Source organism: Heptranchias perlo, unplaced genomic scaffold (genome assembly GCF_035084215.1).
Source record: "Heptranchias perlo isolate sHepPer1 unplaced genomic scaffold, sHepPer1.hap1 HAP1_SCAFFOLD_945, whole genome shotgun sequence".
Lineage (NCBI taxonomy): Eukaryota > Metazoa > Chordata > Chondrichthyes > Hexanchiformes > Hexanchidae > Heptranchias > Heptranchias perlo.
The window spans coordinates 41,361-59,030 of NW_027139987.1; the positions used below are offsets into that span (position 1 = coordinate 41,361).

Genomic DNA, 17,670 nt, shown 5'->3' on the forward strand with positions numbered 1-17,670 from the left:
GTTACTTGACCATAGTAAAGAAGAAATGCATGATGGATATTTGACCAATGTTAACTCCTTGGTTCACATAATGGGGTAGCTACAGCACAAACACACAGAAAGACACAATTGTGTAATTACGTTTAAGCCTTGGTATGTTGATAATTAAGTTGGCTGTCCAGGTGCTTGGTACTGTCTGCCCCCCCCCCCCCCCGGAGCAGATAAGGGTATTGCTGACTATAAAATATAATGAGAATACAGTTTCTTGAGAGGCCATGTTACCTTGAGACTGACTTTAGTCCAACTGATAACTAGCTTTAGAATTTAAGGAGGGTAGTGTTCTCAGGCCTACGAGGCCTACGTGCCAAAACAGGAATGAGCTATGGATGTCCAGAGGAGGCAGGCTCACTACTTGATTGACCAACTACCTGAACCAATAAAGAATGTACATGTACGCCCATATTCTATGACAGGTGGGCATTGCTAATTACACTGTATAAATGTGAACTGTGTCCTTTGTTCAGTGAAGAGGTTATTCTGACCGTTGTTCAGAATACAGCTTCCCTTGTATACAAGTCAATTAAAGTAAAACTTTTCCCTTTGTGACACTGGTCTGAGTGTGTTAGTGCATTGGTATAGTGTTAAGTTTCGACACCACGTCCACTAAATTGCCCTTGTCTACTCTTTCCTATTTATTCAGAGATTTAAATAAGGTTGGTTAAACATGATCTTCCTTTTTAAAAATCCATGCTGACTTTTTTTATTTTAATCTCTGTCTCTAGATGTATTTTTAATCTGATCTTTTAGCAAAGATTCTAGTATCTTTCTTACGATTGATCTTAAGCTAACTGATCTGTATTTCCCTTTTTGAAGATAGGAATTACTTTTGATGATGCCAATCCTCTGGCACTATTCCTCTTTCTATTAAATTTTTATATATGGATACTAGTGCTATCTCCTCCTTCATTTTTTTGAGTATATGCGGGTGCCATCCATCTGGACCCGGGGTTTTGTCCTCCTTAATTTGACTTGTTTTTCTAGTATATCCTTTTTTTTTCTGTCTTAACTGTTATATTATCCCTCTTGACTTCTCCTATACTGTTGTCATTTCCTCTTTGGTAGTTTCTTCAGTGAAAATGGAGGCAAAGTATCTATTCAGTATCCCTCCCACTTCAGTATCATCTCCTTTTGAGTTTACCTTGCTCAACCCTTGAAGGTCCTATCCCTATCTTAATTCTCCTTTTATTACTTTTATGCCTATAGAATACTATTTTTATATTTTTTGATATTTTCATATATTTCCTCTTTGCCTTCCTAATTATCTTTTTAACATCTTTCCAAGTTCATCATATTCCCTTTTGTCATCCTCTCCTTCATTTTGCATATGTCCTTTTCTTTAGATTCAATTTTATCCTCACCTCTTTATTTATCCATGGCATCTCATTCTTGGCTAGTTACTTTTTAGTGGAATATATTTCTCCTGAACTCTGTTGATCTCCCCTTTAAATATTGCCCACTGTTGTTCTACTTTGTCAATATTTGACTCCAGTTTACCATCCTTAGCTCCATCCTCATTCCCTCATAGTTGGTCTTTGTACTATCTACATATGTCTCAATCATTATCTTCAACTGTATTATATTGTGATCACTACTCCCTAGATGTTCTCCCACGCTTACTTCTCTTATCTTCTTCGGTTCATTTACCATTGCTAGGTCTAGCAGTGCTTTTTCCCTTGTTGGGCTTCTTATATATTGGGTCAGAAAGGAGTCTTGTAGGCACTGTAAAAACTCCATCCCCATCTCCCTTTTTACTCTCTCTCCCACCCAGTTTATTTGGGGGTAGTTGAAATCCCCCATGATTTTTTTTTACTCATTTCATATATTTTGCCTACATATTTCTCCCTCCACTCCTTTTCACGATTTGGTGGTCTGCAGTGTGATTAATTCCTTCCTATCCTTTATCTCAATCCATATGGATTCTGTTTCTATCTCTGTTAGTTATATCCTTTCTTGCTACTGCCATTGTTATTTATGATTAACACAGCTATCCCACCACCCCTTCCTTCTCATTTCTAAATGCATCATAGCCTGCAATATATGGATATCTGCTGTTTAAGTGTCCCCTGACTGCTAACTTCAGGAAATAAATGGGACCAGTCATCTGTACTGAGTCAAATGGGCTCTGCCGCTTTTACTAACGATACTTGTCTGAATTATATTTACCCAATATAATGTTGTTTAAAAAGGCATAATTTTGAAAATCACTGAGGCCAAGTTTGTAAAACCTAGTCCATGATGCAATAGTGTAACAGAACAAAGTCTGAATTTATTTTGCTCAGTTGCTTGGGTATACTTTACAAGTGGCAAGCATGTTAATCTGCATTCTGTGATATTTCTAGAAGAATATATTGGATTTTTATGGAAATAACTCAAAACCATTGACTGAGCCCAAACAGGGAAAAATGATTCTGCAGGTTCAATGTGTCCCAGCTCTTAACCTCAGCACTTCAGCTTGTCTAAAATGTACCTGTTTGCAACCTGTAATGGCCTGTCTGATCACTTCTCTGTTTTGTAGAGTTGGTAACGCCTCTGAAGAAGCGAAAGGCACGGTATCTGTCGGACGTGAGTGTGACTGATTTGCCCGGACCTTGTAGTCCACTGTCAGCGCCTGCATCTGTCACAGATACGGTCATGTCCAGCCCGACAGTAATGACGCCTTGCACCTTGTTTCCAGAAGAGGAGAAGAGAAATGGATATAATGTAGTTTACTCTCCCCTTCACTCCCTTGCTGCTAGCCGATGTAATACCCCACTACAGTTTGAGGTAAATATATCTCCAATAAAGGGACTGCCATCTGCACTGAAGGAGTTTCTTAAGATACAAGTTAATTATTTTGTTTTGTCTTGGTGAATAAAACTGTTCCAATGGTGTCCCTTATTTGACAGAAGTAAATATTTTTTAAAGAATCAATTTTGTTTATATGCAAACAAATACGCTGGAGTTTTATGCTAGCTGAACAAAAGTATACTGCAACAGTTCAACTTGGCATCAGCAGTACCTACCTTTTTGCTTTCAAAATATATGGTTCAGACTGTTTGATTGGATTACTCGGCAGTGAGAAGCTTTTCTGTTTGTTAGTTGCATCATGAAGATACATTTTGGCGTGCATGTAGTTTCAAAGCTTAGAGAATGTGTGTTGTATGGATGGAGTGTGAGTCTTTGTCTTAGAGCTTCTAGCACACTCCAGACTTTGTCAAGTACTCTCACCACCCGCCACCCCTGCCCCCTGCACTGTTTGAGTCGGTATTCCGATAGAATCTGCTCAGAAGCTGTAAGTTTTAGGCCTGTTTAAATTGACTAGATAGCCAGTCTTGTGGATCTATTGGTGACCTTCCATTTAGCTACTATTTTGGCTGCCAGTGAACTACATGTTCTCATCCAGTTGCAGGGTATAAACAGAATGCAGGATTCACTCATGAAGCCCTACCTAACAGCATTGTGGGAGTACCTTCACACGGACTGCAGCGGTTCAAGGAGAAGGCCCACCATCACCTTCTCAAGGGCAACTAGGGATGGGTAATAAATGCCGGCCTTGCCAGCGACGCCCAGATCCCGAGAATGAATTTTTAAAAAAGCCATCAATACCACAGATCCATGAACTTGTGAAAATCACTTCAGATGAGCATTGAAAGGATCAAGTAGCCGTGGGCTGCAAGAAGAACAGTTGCCTTATGCACCATAAATATCAAACATTATTGCTTATATGCCTCCAAAAGGTGATGGAAGCTCTTTAAAGACACAATTTCCTCTTGAAGACTTGATCGCAGATGTAGGCTTAAGATGCAAATCACAAAATGATCCTCTGGAAGATTTGCAGTAATTTGTAAATCATGTTGCAAAACAAACTGATCTGATGAGAAGTACACCTCCCAGAGTTCAAGTGCTCCCAGTTAAATCTGGTTTTGACAAGTAATACTTAACAGAAGTTAAGTTATTGCTTCATTTTAAGTATTCTCAGTATTACTCTGACAATGATAATATTTGATCTGAGCTAACAATATAACAGTAAACTATGTCAGTTTTGAAGACTAGAGTGGGATAACCTTATATACATGCAATTGCTGTAGTTCTTCCAAGCACATGTAGGCTAATAGTAAAAAAAAAACAAATTTGTTGTACATAATGTCTTTTAGCTATGTTCTTACTCTTAACAATTGTAAACAATTTTACAACACCAAGTTATAGTCCAGCAATTTTATTTTAAATTCACAAGCTTTCGGAGGCTTCCTCCTTCGTCAGGTGAACGATGTGACAGCCGCATAGATCTATCTTAATGAATTCAGTTTTGTTGCTACTAAAGCATTCTTTACAGAGAGAAAAATAATTGAGAACAACAGAACCACTTTTTGGATTTTTTTTCTTCATTTAACAATTCTATTTAGCCAAGTCCATTTCTTTCTCTCTTCCCCCTTCCCTTGCTCACACAAAGCTCTTCACTCATTGAATAGGCTGATGTGCAGCTGAGTCTGGAGTTTTGAGAAGAAGGGCCCAGGCAGGGGAGGGATGGAATTAGTTGTCCACACTCTGCTCTGTTGTTGTAGAAACAAATTGTTAACAGTCTAAAGAAATCGATTCAAATTTTAAAAAAAAACAAAAATATTTTGTTACATCGTATGTAGAAATTAACCATTGGAACAGTTTTGTGACACTATAATGTGAACAAGAATGTCCTGGAATTTTTTTTTAGAAGTGCAAGGAAGTGTTTTTTAAAAAAAATTCTCACAAAAAGCTTCCCCTAAAACACATGGAGGGTTATTTCAACCTTTTTCTATTAATACATGGGTTTGTGATTTCATGATAATGAATGGTTGGTTCAGACCCACTCCCACCTCCAAACTAGATCAGTCTGAAAATGTTTTGTACTAAAAAAGGTAAAGTCTAAAGCTCTCAAGGCTTTGTGTGCTATGTTTCAAAGCTTAAAAAAAATGCAGCTGCTGTTCCAATAGAATCACATACCCAGTAGCTCTGTCCTTGCAGTTTTCTTTACCTATGCTTCCCTGCCCGCCCCCCCCCCCCCCCCCCCGAGAAAAACGCTACAATTTGTTGCTCAGCTGGTTGTTTGAAGCTCCATTAACTGGCACTACTGAGGCTTTGGTAGGTGGAAAAATAATTCTGCAGTATGATTTCTAAAGGCATCAATTGCAGAAGATGGTGGTACACTAAACCTTCCTTGCACTTCAATATCAAAAGGTACATAACTTGTCGGCGTTAGCATTAATCTCACATTAGGATATTGATAACAGTCTAGTGTTTGTATTTTTTGTAATGTGGTTGTACTTTTGCTTCACACATCAGGATTTTTGGAGTAAAAAAATGGGGCTGGAAGAGACTTGGAAGTTTGTTTGACAAAACCTGGTGTGTGGGCTTACAGTGCATTTCCTTCAATTTCATTAATCGTTCAATTTTTTTTCTTCCTTCCCCCCACCCCCCAACTTAGTTTTTGATACTCATTTTACTCTCAGACTTCTGCCATTGTGCCTCATGGTCCAATTGCTAGGAGATACACAAGGGGGCCTGGGGTGACTTACCATTTCGTTAATTTACTTCAATGTCTTCCTGTGAGAAGAAGCTCAGGACTTAATTCAACACCGCCCCAATTGACGTGGCCAAGATCTGGGATGTGATGTGTGCAGGATTAGAAGTGTGAATCCACGTAACTAGCTTTGGCGTTGTTCCAAGTCACATGACCACCTCAAGTACCGATGGTCTTTCCACCTGCTTATGTTCCTTCCATAAAGCATTTGAGAGAACAATTTCCTATAAATATCTTAACAATTAACATTATAAAGTGGCATTCATAGAGAGTGCAGTTTTAGTTCACAGTAATCCTGAAGTAGACCGTAAAAATGAATCGTGATTAATTCGGAAATGTTCCTATATTCTTCAAAAAGATACAAGCTTTTTCGATCAGTTGTGTGATTTTTAGAATTGAAGTTTTTCATTTTTATTCGTGAATTTAAATTTATTTCAAGATGTTTTAAATGCGAAAGCGTTGTTGGGGTTTAATTCTCCATGTGGTCTTCACCCCACTGTAAGTTCACGTTGTAGATCTTTTTCAAAGTCAGAGAAGATCACCTATATGTGCTAATTCAAAGGGTGGTTTCTAATGTGACCTATAAATACCCAGTACCAATGAAGAACATCATACTTGTTTTTCATTTCACATGTTTAATGGATTTAGAATCATATCCGGCAATCACCTTGAACACTCCAGTATGGCAAAAGTCCAGTTTAATCCTTTTCTAAACTCAACTAGACTAATATTACCTCTCGAGACTTGGGGCCCGATTTTACCAGGGGTGCGGGTTCCCGGCGGATGGGCAAGCAGGCGCGTTGGTAACGCGCCCGGTGAAATTAGTGGGTTTCTCGCGCGATCGCAGCAGGCAACACACTAATTGGATCCACTTACCTGCTCCTCCGGGTTCCCCGCTGCTGATCTGCACGTTGGGCGGGCTGCGCATGCGCAGTAAGATCTGTCAGTTGGAGGCGCTCTATTTAAAGGGGCAGTCCTCCACTGACAGATGCTGCAAGAAGTAGCAAAGATGACTGCATGGAGCAGCCCGGGGGGACGGCTGCTCCCAGTTTAATGATCCCTCACCCCAGGTATCAATACATGGGGTGAGGAGGAGGGGGAGGACAGAGATCTTCCACTCGGCGGGCGGGAGGAAGCGGCCCACCTCTGCCACCAGGAAGGCCTGGTTCGAGGTGGCAGAGGGGGGGTCACCCGCACCACCAACATATCGCCCACCTGCACACAGTGCAGGAGGCAGTCCAATGACCTCAGTAGGTCAGCCACAGTGAGTACACATAGTCTTTCCCCTACACTCCGTCTGCTACATCACTGGCCCCACCCCACATCTCCTTCGGCACTGCCAACACTACTCTGTCACATCACCCCTCATACCCACTCAAACCGCATCCTCATCTTACCTGCACCTACTCACCTCGCCAGTACTCACCCCGCCACTACCACGCAACCCAATCCTCATACAGTGTCATGGCTCTATCCCATACTCACCCTCTCGTGCATCTCTCTCACGGCCAGCCTCACTCAACCTGCCACCACCTGTGCTGCAGCCACAGGGCATGCATCACATATGTGCAGTAGGCAGCGTAAGGCAAACGTGTCGTGAGCATGAAGGGGATGCACAAGGGTGTTTGAGGGTTTGTCATGGTTGTTACTTCTATTGAATTTCAGAACAACTCACATCACACATTCTATTGGCACCACTACTGCCATGTCTTCACGAATCCTGTCCGGTTTGTGCAATAAAGCCCGCTCCTGGGTATCCTGAGGACCCACCACTGATGCCACCCATTGTGTCACTACAGAGTGGGTGTAGGTGTATTTGCAGGGGCTCTTCTGCGCAGACGACTGAGAGACATCGGCGATGTCCCCGGTGGCACCCTGGAAGGATGCGGAGGAGAAGTTCGGGAGGGCAGTGGTGACTTTGACACCGACAGGTAGGAAGATGGTGCATGGGCCAGCCAGGAGCAGCTCGGCATGAAAGAGGCTGCAGATGTCAACGGCTGCATGTCGAGTGACTCTGAGCCTCTGCTGCTCAGAGAGGTCCAGGAGGCTGCGCCTCGGTCTGTGGACCCTGTGGCGAGGGTAGTGCCCTCTGCGACGCATCTCTCTCTGCGGTAGCCCTCCCTCCTGCTGTACAGGTGGATGTGTCACAGCACTCTGTTGTGGAGCTCCACGTGTCAGAGGTGGACGGCGTGGATGGCGAGGCTGGTGATGCTGTTCGCCCTCTGAGGAGGTCATGACTGCAGCTACGGCGGCCCCCATCCGCAAGATGTACATCTGAGGGGGTCCGCAAGGTAGGTACATGTCTCCGGACCCCGGGGTAAGTGTGCAGGTTGGTGACTTTGACCGTCAGGAGGAGGGTGGTGGAGGCCAAACTTTGTCCCAAGTGACAGAGTGGCCTCCTGCAATGAGTGATGGTCTCCACCCCCCCCGCAACCTGTCAAATGGACCTTTGCAGCTGCCACAGGCTGACAGCTGCAACACGTCCATTCCAGCTGGGAGTGTTTCCCCCAGTACGGGAAACAGTCCCATGTTGCTCAAAAATCTCACAGTCCCTTAATCAGGTCAGTTAATGACCTGAAATAGCAAAGTAAATAGCGTCAAGTGGCATCCCGCTGGCTTTAATTGCCTGCGGGATTCCCACCAGCGGGGAACCCGGAAGTGGGCGGGATCGAGGCGCGATCCGGTCCCACTCCTGGATTTCGCAATTTTCGAGGCCCCCCCCCCCCCCCCACCCCGGCCGAGAACGCACCCGAGAGCGGGTGCTAAAATCAGGCCCTTGAACTCTAACATTCTGGCTATGTATCTCAGTTTTGTATTAACTTTTAAAATTTGCCATATTGTGTAGAGATTGAAAGCTTTGAGTCTGCCATTACTTGCATGTCCATTTTTAAGTCTCCCTCAGCCAATTCAGTTCAGTTAATTGTACACTTATGATGTACATTCAACCAGTGTGCAACAGTTTACATTTATGGGTGTTAAGTTTCATTTTCTATTTGTACTGCCCAGTTACATAGCTGATGTAAATCCTTACGCTAATCTTTTCTGCATATTCTGTCTCTGCTGCTCATCCTATCCTGGTTGCACATTTCACAAGCTAACATTTGGTTTCAGCGTCCAGGTCCCCTGAGCGATTCCACACATCTTCCCCACCCTAATCTGACATATAAATACTTGAAGGGAAAAAATTCGTAGGGCTACAGGGAAAGAGCAGGGCAATGGGACTAACTGGATTGCTCTTACAAAGAGCTGGCATGGGCTCGATGGGCCAATTGGCCTCCTCCTTCTGTGCTGTAACCATTCTATAGTTCTGATTCTAAAGCTCTCATGAGCTATTTACTCATTTTTAACCATTACATACTGGCTGAGTGGGATGAGGAGGAGTCGGAGACTAGAGTACAAGATCCAAGAAAGCAGATGTACAGTATTTGAAAAATTGACAGTCCATCAGTTCTTAGAGGGTGATAATCTTCCTCAAATCCTTACAGGAAGAACGAACTTGCATTTAAATAGAGCCTTTCACATCCTCAGCACATCTCAGCGTGCTTCATATCCAATTAATTTATTTTGAAGTGTAGTCATCTTTTGTTATGCAGGCAAATGTGGCAAACAACTTTTACACAGCAAGGGACCAAATGACCAGTTTAATCAGTTTCTTGGTGGTTTTTGTTGAGGGATAAGTGTTGGCCTCTTCAAATAGTGCCGTGGGATCTTTAATAGCCACCTGAACAGGTGGATGAAGCCTTGGTTTACCGTCTTATCTGAAAGACGATACTTCCTACAATGCAGCATTCTCTCAGTTCTGTACTGAAGTACTCAGTACTGCACTGAAGTATTGGCCTGGAGTGGGCTTGAACCCACAAAGTTCTGACTCTGATTTAAAATTAACAATCGAACTAGCATCGACTACCATTTGCGGAAGATATTTCCAAACTTCTTCTACCACCCTTTGCATGTAGGAGTGTTTCCTAATTTCATTTCTGAAAGTCCTGGCTCTAATATTTAGGCTATGTCCCCTAGTCCTAGACTCCCCAAACAGCACAAATAGTTTCTCACTATCTACCCTATCAGTTCCCTTTAATATCTTAAAAACTTCGATCAAATCAACCCGTAATCTTCTAAATTCCAGGGATTACAACCCTTGGAGTCCAGGTATCATTCTAGTAAATCTACACTGCACTCCCTCCAAGGCCAATATATCCTTGCTAAGGTGTGGTGCCCAGAACGGAACACGGTACTCCAGGTGTGGTCTAACCAGGGCTTTGTATATCTGTAATATAACTTCTACCCCCTTGTATTCTAGTCCTCTAGATATAAAAGCCAACATCCCATTAGCCTTTTTGATTATTTTCCGTACCTGTCCATGACATTTTAATGATCGATGTACATGGACCCTAAGTCACTTTGGACCTCCAATGTTTCGAGCTTTTCACCATTTAGAAAGTACTCTGATCTATCCTTTTTAGGTCCAAAGTGGATGACTTTGCACTGGCCTACATTGAAATCCATTTGCCACAGTTTTGCTCATTCATTTAATCTATTAATGTCTGTAATTTTATGCTCCCATCTACACTACTTACAATGTTGCCTATCTTTGTGTCATCGGCAAACTTGCATATGTGGCTCTTTATCCCGTCATCTAAGTCGTTAATAAATACAGTGAATAATTGAGAGACCCAAACACAGATCCCTGTGGGACACCACTAGTCACGTCCTGCCAATTTGAGTACCTGCTCATTATCCCTACTCTCTGTCTCCTGCCGCTCAGCCAATTTCCTAACCAGGTCAATAATTTGCCCTCAATTCCATGAGCTTCAGCTTTAGTTAACAGTCTCTTATGAGGAACTTTATCGAATGCCTTCTGGAAGTCCATACAAACAACATCTTGTCCACTACCTTAGTCACCTCTTCAAAAAAATTCATTCAGGTTCGTCAGGCTGACCTACCCTTTACAAATCCATGCTTGCTCTCTCTGATCAGCTGAAAATTTTCAAGGTGTTCAGTCATTCTATCCTTAATTATAGACTCTAATAATTTCCTGACAACAGATGTTAGGCTAACTGAACTATAATGCCTTGGTTTCCCCCTCTCACCTTTCTTAAATTGCGGAGTGACATGTGCAATTTTCCAATCTAAAGGAATGGTTCCTGAATCGAGAGAACTTTGGAAGATTATAGTTAGGGCATCTGCAATGTTCTCACCTACTTCCTTTAAAACCCTGGTATGGAAACCATCTGGTCCTGGGGATTTGTCACTTTTTAGTGCCATTATTTTCTTCATTACTGTTAATTTGCTTACGTTAATAATGGTGAGTCCCTGTCCCTGATTCAAAATTAGTTTCCTTGGCATGTCCAGCATGCTATCCTCTTCTGTAAATACTGACGCAAAGTAATTATTTACCATGTCTGTCATTTCCTTATTTTCATTTACAATATCACCATTATCAGTTTTAAAGGGGGTCACATCACTGTTGACGACCCCCTAATTTTCTAATATAATTGTAAAAATTTTTTGTGTTGATTTTGATATTCCTTCCAAGTTTCTTTTCAAACTCCCTTTTTGTAGCTCTCACTGTCTGTTTTGTCACCCTTTGCTGTTCTTTGTATCTCTCCCAGTCACCAGGATCTGTGCTATTTTTTGCATTTTTGTATGCTTTTTCATCCATGGCTGTTTTTTTTGGCAAGTAGAGTTCTTGCCTCTTCGGGATATAAACTGGTTCTGTATCGGATTCAATTCTTTTTTGAACACCTCCCACTGTCCACCTGTCATTTTACCCATGAACAAATTTGCCCAGGTCACTGTGGACAGTCTCTGGCTCATACCGTTGAAGTCGGCCTTACCTAAATTTAGAATTTTAGTAGCTGATACGGATTTCTCCCTTTCAAACATAACGTTGAACTCCGATCATATTACGATCGCTATTAGATAAATGTTCACGCACCGTTAGGCTGTTAACTAAATCTGGCTCATTACTCCTTATTAAATCTAGTATGGCCTGCCCCTTGGTGCTAATACATATTGGGGGAAAAATTGGATTGGGGCTGTTTTGGGGGCAGGTAGCGTGATGTGCTATTACCCCGCGCCCAATGGCCCCTGCGCAGGCAGGACGCAAATTTTAGCCCACCCCAGGATTTACCTGCAATCTGTGTTCCATTCCAGGCCTTGCACGTGGAATCAATGCAATTCGCACTTTCCACCACCAGAGGAAGCTCAATCTCTTAAAGGGAGGATGTTTCTTAGAAATCTCTTAATGGTAGCTGGCACCTATTATTTGCTGAAAATAACAGTCTACTGTCTGCACGGAGTCTGAACAGAGATCACACATCGCACACACAAAGCACAAATGCAGGTCCCATCCCTATGTTTACACACTGATGAGTTATGTTAAATCGTTGAATGAAAGTTGCGCACTACTAAATCCCACATCCTCCAATCGGCACACCAGACCTCACCAGTCTGTCGATCTGAGTTGGTACCAGGCCTGCGAGAGTGCATGCTCCAAGGTTCTCTGCTGCTGCACTAGAGACCTTGGTGCAAGAGGTGGACAGAAGGAGGGACATCCTATATCTGCGGTGGGGGGCATGTGGCCCTCCAGACACACATCCAAGAGGCAGTGGGGGACGAAGTCAATGCCAGACGCACAGCATCATGAACATGGATGCAGTGCAGGAAGAAGTTCAGTGCTTTGACATGATTGGGCAAGGTGAGTGAGGTCAACTGTTAAGTGGCGTCTCCTACCAACTGCACCACGCATTACACCCCCCATCACCCACATACCAACAAACTCTTTCCATCAATACTCAGCTCTTCCAACCAAATGCTTCCTCTCACCCTTACACCTTACCACTGTTTCAAGCCGCCCACCCGCAACTCACAGGCCACACACACTGGCAGCTATTCAACCATGACAGGCACATCACCCAGAGACATGTCCCACTTTCTTGCAGGAGAAGGTGGTGCATATCAAGAGGCAGCAAGTGGCAGTGGCATTTAGCCCCTCGAGCCTGTTCCGCCATTCAATGAGATCATGGTGGACCTGTGACCTAACTCCATATACCCGCCTGAGCCCCATATCCCTTAATAACCTTGGTTCACAGAAATCTATCAATCTCAGATTTAACTTTTACAAGTGAGCTAGCATCAACTGCCGTCTACAGAAGAGTTTTCCAAATGTCTCCCACCCTTTGAGTGTAGAAGCATTTTCTAACTTCACTCCTGCATGTCCTGGCTCTAGATGTTAGGTTATCATCCTGCGTCCTTGTATTCAAGTGTAGTTGACCTCTAAGAACAGTTACAAATGTATCGGCAGCCAGAAGCAATAATCCAGCCACTAACCTGTAAATCCTGCATGGTCCCTCTAAATAGCGCTGGTGGGGGTTCCTTCAGGCACTCTAAGACACGTTCAGATGACCGGGGTTAAGACTGTGCATTGAGTTGAGCGTTAAGTCCCAAAATGGTGTCTATCACTTTAAATCAGCGTTGCACACTGATTGAAGCCATTTTCTCCCTACTTTACATGATTCCAGCGTTCGTTATCAGCGCCTGCGCTAACTCCTATACCAAGATGGCGTCTGACGCACGTCACGCTGGAAACATGCATGCACATCCAAGATACCAACTTGGATGTCAGAGAGGCCGTGTAGCATCGAAACAACGGACTTATCCCAATCTATATGAAAGTTAAAATCCCCCATTAAAACCATTCTGCCATGGCTACATGCTTGCCTAATCTCTGCATGTATACATTTTGCCACTTCACAGCTGCTACCAGGGGGCCTATACACAACTCCCACTACAGTCTTAAATCCTTTTCCAGTTCTTAATTCTACCCATAAAGTTTCCACTGGCTGCTTACCTCTCATTATATCCTCCCTTATCATTGAAGTAACTTCTTCCTTAATCACTAAGGCTACTCCTCCCCCTCTACCAGTTTCCCTATTCTTCCTATAGGCCTTATAACCTGGTACATTCTGGTATAAAATGCCCTATAAAACTTAGTGGAAATTTGGTGTGCAATATATTCCTAAATCTTGCCCATTTTTAAAAGCAAGTTATAACAATCAGACTCGTGTGTAATAGACAATAGAAAATTGGCATCAAATGTTATTTCCTGATCTCAGTGATGGGGAGCTGTGAACAGATGTCCTTCTAAAGTATAAAAGCCCTGCCACTTTCATGTACTTCCTAGCAGCTAGTGATAAATGATATTGGCAAAAGCCTAAGAAGAGGCCCCTTCCTGTCCTCAGCTAGAATAGTGCAGAAAAAGCAATTTCTCCCTTTCATCTCCTGGAGATGTTGATTCCTTGCTGAAATATTTATTCACAGGTGCCCATTATTCATGTATAAGCTTTGATAGTGTGACAGTAGGTATCACAGCAAAGCCCAATCTTGTCCTCATGCAACAATCACACACAGCACTTCCAGCAATGGTCACTGGAAAGCGATCGTAAATTGGTGCCCTGGCTGATTTTCCTCTCTTTACCCAGGCCTATGTGGCTCAGCTGTTCACTGAATCAACTCGTGGAGCCATTGAAAGCTGGAATTTATTTTTAAAGAAGAATATTCAAATTGGGCTCCCTTGATGTCTCAGTTTTGTTGTATTAAGCCCTACAATAAAGGTGGTCCCAAGTTGTGATTTCAGCCACAGTTGGGGGACACTACAGTTCTAATCAATTTCTCTAGCCTAGAAGGAGGGGGGAAGCATCCAGGTTTCCTACTCATGATTGCTATGCAGTGAGCCAAGAAGCCTGCTAACACTCGCTGTCTAGGTTCACACATAAAGAATGTCCACTGGGCTGAGGTACCTATAGGCTGCTGGTGTACTTTTACCTTAATTCCAGTATGAGTCACCACCTTTTAAGAAGGGATTTGAGTAGAAATGTACCCCAGAATTTATAGTATCAAAAAAAATTGAATTTAATATGGTGAATGAGTTTTCTAACTAGCGTAGTATAAATATAGTTGAATCCATTTCCATGTAAAATTTATTTGGCTGTTCGAGTCTCAATCCCAGTATACTCATGAAATCAACACAAAACTTGCCTCAAATTTGCCACTAATTGGTACTTTAGAAATTTGGACTTCAAAAAAGGTGTTTTAATAAGGATATTCCTTTTCAATTTTTGGCATGTTGAAATTGCAGCCTTGCTGACACTAATCTGAATGAGCTGCTTTATTTGTTAACTGATGTTATAGTTCTTTTTAAACAGTTTACAATGAAGAGAGGAACAACTGCAAGTGGATGTACTACTCCCTTCTTCTCCTTTAGGATGTTATTCCTCATTCTACTAGCACAGCTAATGTATTCATTTCTCCACTAATGGCTTTTTATTTCCAGGTAGTCAGCTGTGGCTGTCTATATTAAAGTGGCTTCTGGCATGAGCCACCTGGCATGATTTTCTTTCAGGTCCCTATTAAGGTTTACACTGGATGTGCCCTTCTTTGTAGAAACCTCTACTTTTAATGAGTGTATATAATATATATGTATGTGTGTGTTATTTTCTGAGAGTTTGTGATACTGTGCAGAGCAAAGACTCAGTTCACAGTTTCAATGTTGCCTGAAAAATTAAATGCTTGAGTCTCAAAATTTGGGTATTTGTACTTAACATCTGGTGTATAATGAATGTCTGTTTCAGAGAATTTTGATTCCCTCTTTTCTTGACAGGTTAATTCTAGCATTTCTGTTGCTGGGTGAACCCTTGATCCTTGCTAATGTTTAAATTTAAAAGTTTATTCTATGTGGTGTGTGTGTTCTTAGGTTCTTACATAGGCCAATCAAAATGCTTTACAAACTTCACTTGATATTCTTGCATCATGTGGGTTCGTGACCTGATTCAATTTGTACCGTCAGAAAATTATGATAAATTTTATAAATCAAAATGTCCTTCAAAATATGACTTTTTTGTTAGTGTTATGAGGTCAAAATAAAACAAATAGAACCTAACCAAACCAATTGAACTAGTTTTGGGACATTTTTCTCTTTTATTCTTGTACAGGAGTTTTTGTTCTGTTTGCATGAACTGTGTTTTGTGTTAAATTGTCACATCACCACCTTTATCTTGCAGGTTGAGTGAGAAAGGTGAAGCAATATGTTAGCTCCTGGGATATGCTGGCAGGATAGTGTTCAATTTCTATCACTTATAGTGGATAGCGTAGACTTTAATATGCTGGTATAGCTCATGTTGAGAAAATATAATCATCCCCTCCACTGAAACCATTCCAGGTTTACTGGAGAGAGAGGGGAAAGGAGAGAATGTTTCTCTGAGCTATGCATTCTGTAAGAAATGAATTGTGTTCTTTAAGGAGCTATCTGGATATCAAAGTCCATTTGAGACTGCTTCGTTGCTTCTTTAAATACTATGAGCATCAGTTTGAATTAGTTGTGTGCTAATAAATGGTATACTCATGAGGCTGGAGAATATTAATCGGCTTACTTTGTAAGTGTGTTACTGCACTGCAGAGTGGGCCAACCGAAGTTTATTGCTGACGGCTGTAAAGGGTGGTATCATTGATAACCTAACAGATCATATTTCACAGAGTACATTTAGAACTGCCTCAGACAACTCTAAGACTGTGAGGGGAATTGTTGTGGAACCTGAACCTGAACCTGAGAGGAATTCTTGACACTGTGGCTTTACCAGTGTACTGCCAAGCCTGAGAACATATGGCTTTAATCTGGCCATTGTGCACATCCAGCTTCTGACATGCTTGCCACAGCAGACTCTATGGGGTCTGGACATTGACACATTGCCATTTTTAATCTTCTAATGCTTCTTCATAGACCGAGAAACACTCCAGTTTAGTTTTGCATTGTCATTTTATTTTAATAAAGCCTAACAATAAGCCACAGGTTATTGTTTTATTCTTGTTGTGCTTTGGTTTACAAACAAACACAGAGAAAAGTGATTTATTTTGAGCACTAAGGAGATAAAAATGAATCTGCATCTTTCTCTCTAAGAGGTGGGAGAGTTGAACTTAATTGGCAATGGCAGTTTAGTTTTCTGCCGAGTAAGTGCATGAAGGTTTAGCCGATGCTGCCATTTTGGCCAATTGCCCGTATTATTTTGTTGCTAGGTTGTCTTTAAGGCTGTCATCCACTTTTCCCTCAATTCCTTTTTTAAACTCCAGTGTGCTTATGCTCAATACCCTATACGCCAACTCTGGCCACCTTTTCAATTGGCCCACTGTAGCAAATTGCTGCTGTCAAACCACATCTTGCAGTAAATGGATCAGCAACTGCGTGTCTGTCAACTGTTGTGATGTATAAAAATAAATTAAGAGGATGTGGGGCCAAGCCCTTCAGATTTGAGCACCAGTTATAACTACTTTCGTAACTTTTTGGAAATGAATTGTTGTTTTTGTATACGATTATTCCCTTTTATGAACATTTATTTTGTTTTCAATCTTGTTCCTTACCTGAAGGGAGGTCCAGCTAAGTAAATCTGGCTGATCATATTTCTTTTTTGGCAGGGGGGAGGATTTTAAAAAATGTTATAGGAAAGACTGTTCATTGATTTTCAGTTTTTTAATCACTTCTAATGGACCTAGCATTTTATTTTTAAAACTGAAGTGGTTTAACTTCTATAAACCAATCCTTCTTAGGACATTGCTGTGTGTTGCACAGTGCCAAATTGTGCAGTTACTGGCATACTTATCTGTGCATTTAAGATTTCCCAGTCAATTGGATTTGTGTAAAATACCATTTTTTTCCCCATCATATGTTTGTTTGTAACTAAATCAATTTTACAATAAAAGACTGTGGCTTTCTCTTGCTTTTGCTTACCCAACTTGTGAGTAGAGTTCTAATAACATGCTTTTCCCTTCTCTTAGAACATTTCCTCTCCTGAGAGTTCCCCAGTGCATAGGCCTGAGCCGTTTTCACCGGAGGTAGTTATCCCAGTATCTCACTTAGATTAGCAAGGCTGAAATAAGCCCTTGTGGCATCCCTCTCTCTCTCTCTCTCTCCCTTTTTCTGTGATTCCTACACAATCTCATTACTGCATGATTCTCATAGTGATACATCTGGTTGGATTTGTGCATGTCTGATTTAAGTCGCTAATCTTGCCAAAGTGTGATTTAGGGTTGGGAATAAAATAGCAAGA

General features: G+C 41.9%; 1 protein-coding gene across 1 annotated transcript in view; it reads left to right on the forward strand.

Annotated features, from left to right (window-relative positions):
• The window catches only part of LOC137319943 (histone-lysine N-methyltransferase SETD5-like), a gene marked incomplete at its 3' end in the record, with an annotated part of 42,474 nt that overhangs the window by 16,991 nt on the left and 7,813 nt on the right, over positions 1-17,670 (forward strand). The window contains exons 7-8 of the mRNA XM_067981817.1: positions 2,555-2,802; positions 17,399-17,455. Coding sequence (XP_067837918.1) covers positions 2,555-2,802; positions 17,399-17,455 — 305 coding nt within the window. The remainder of the gene's footprint in view (positions 1-2,554; positions 2,803-17,398; positions 17,456-17,670) is intronic.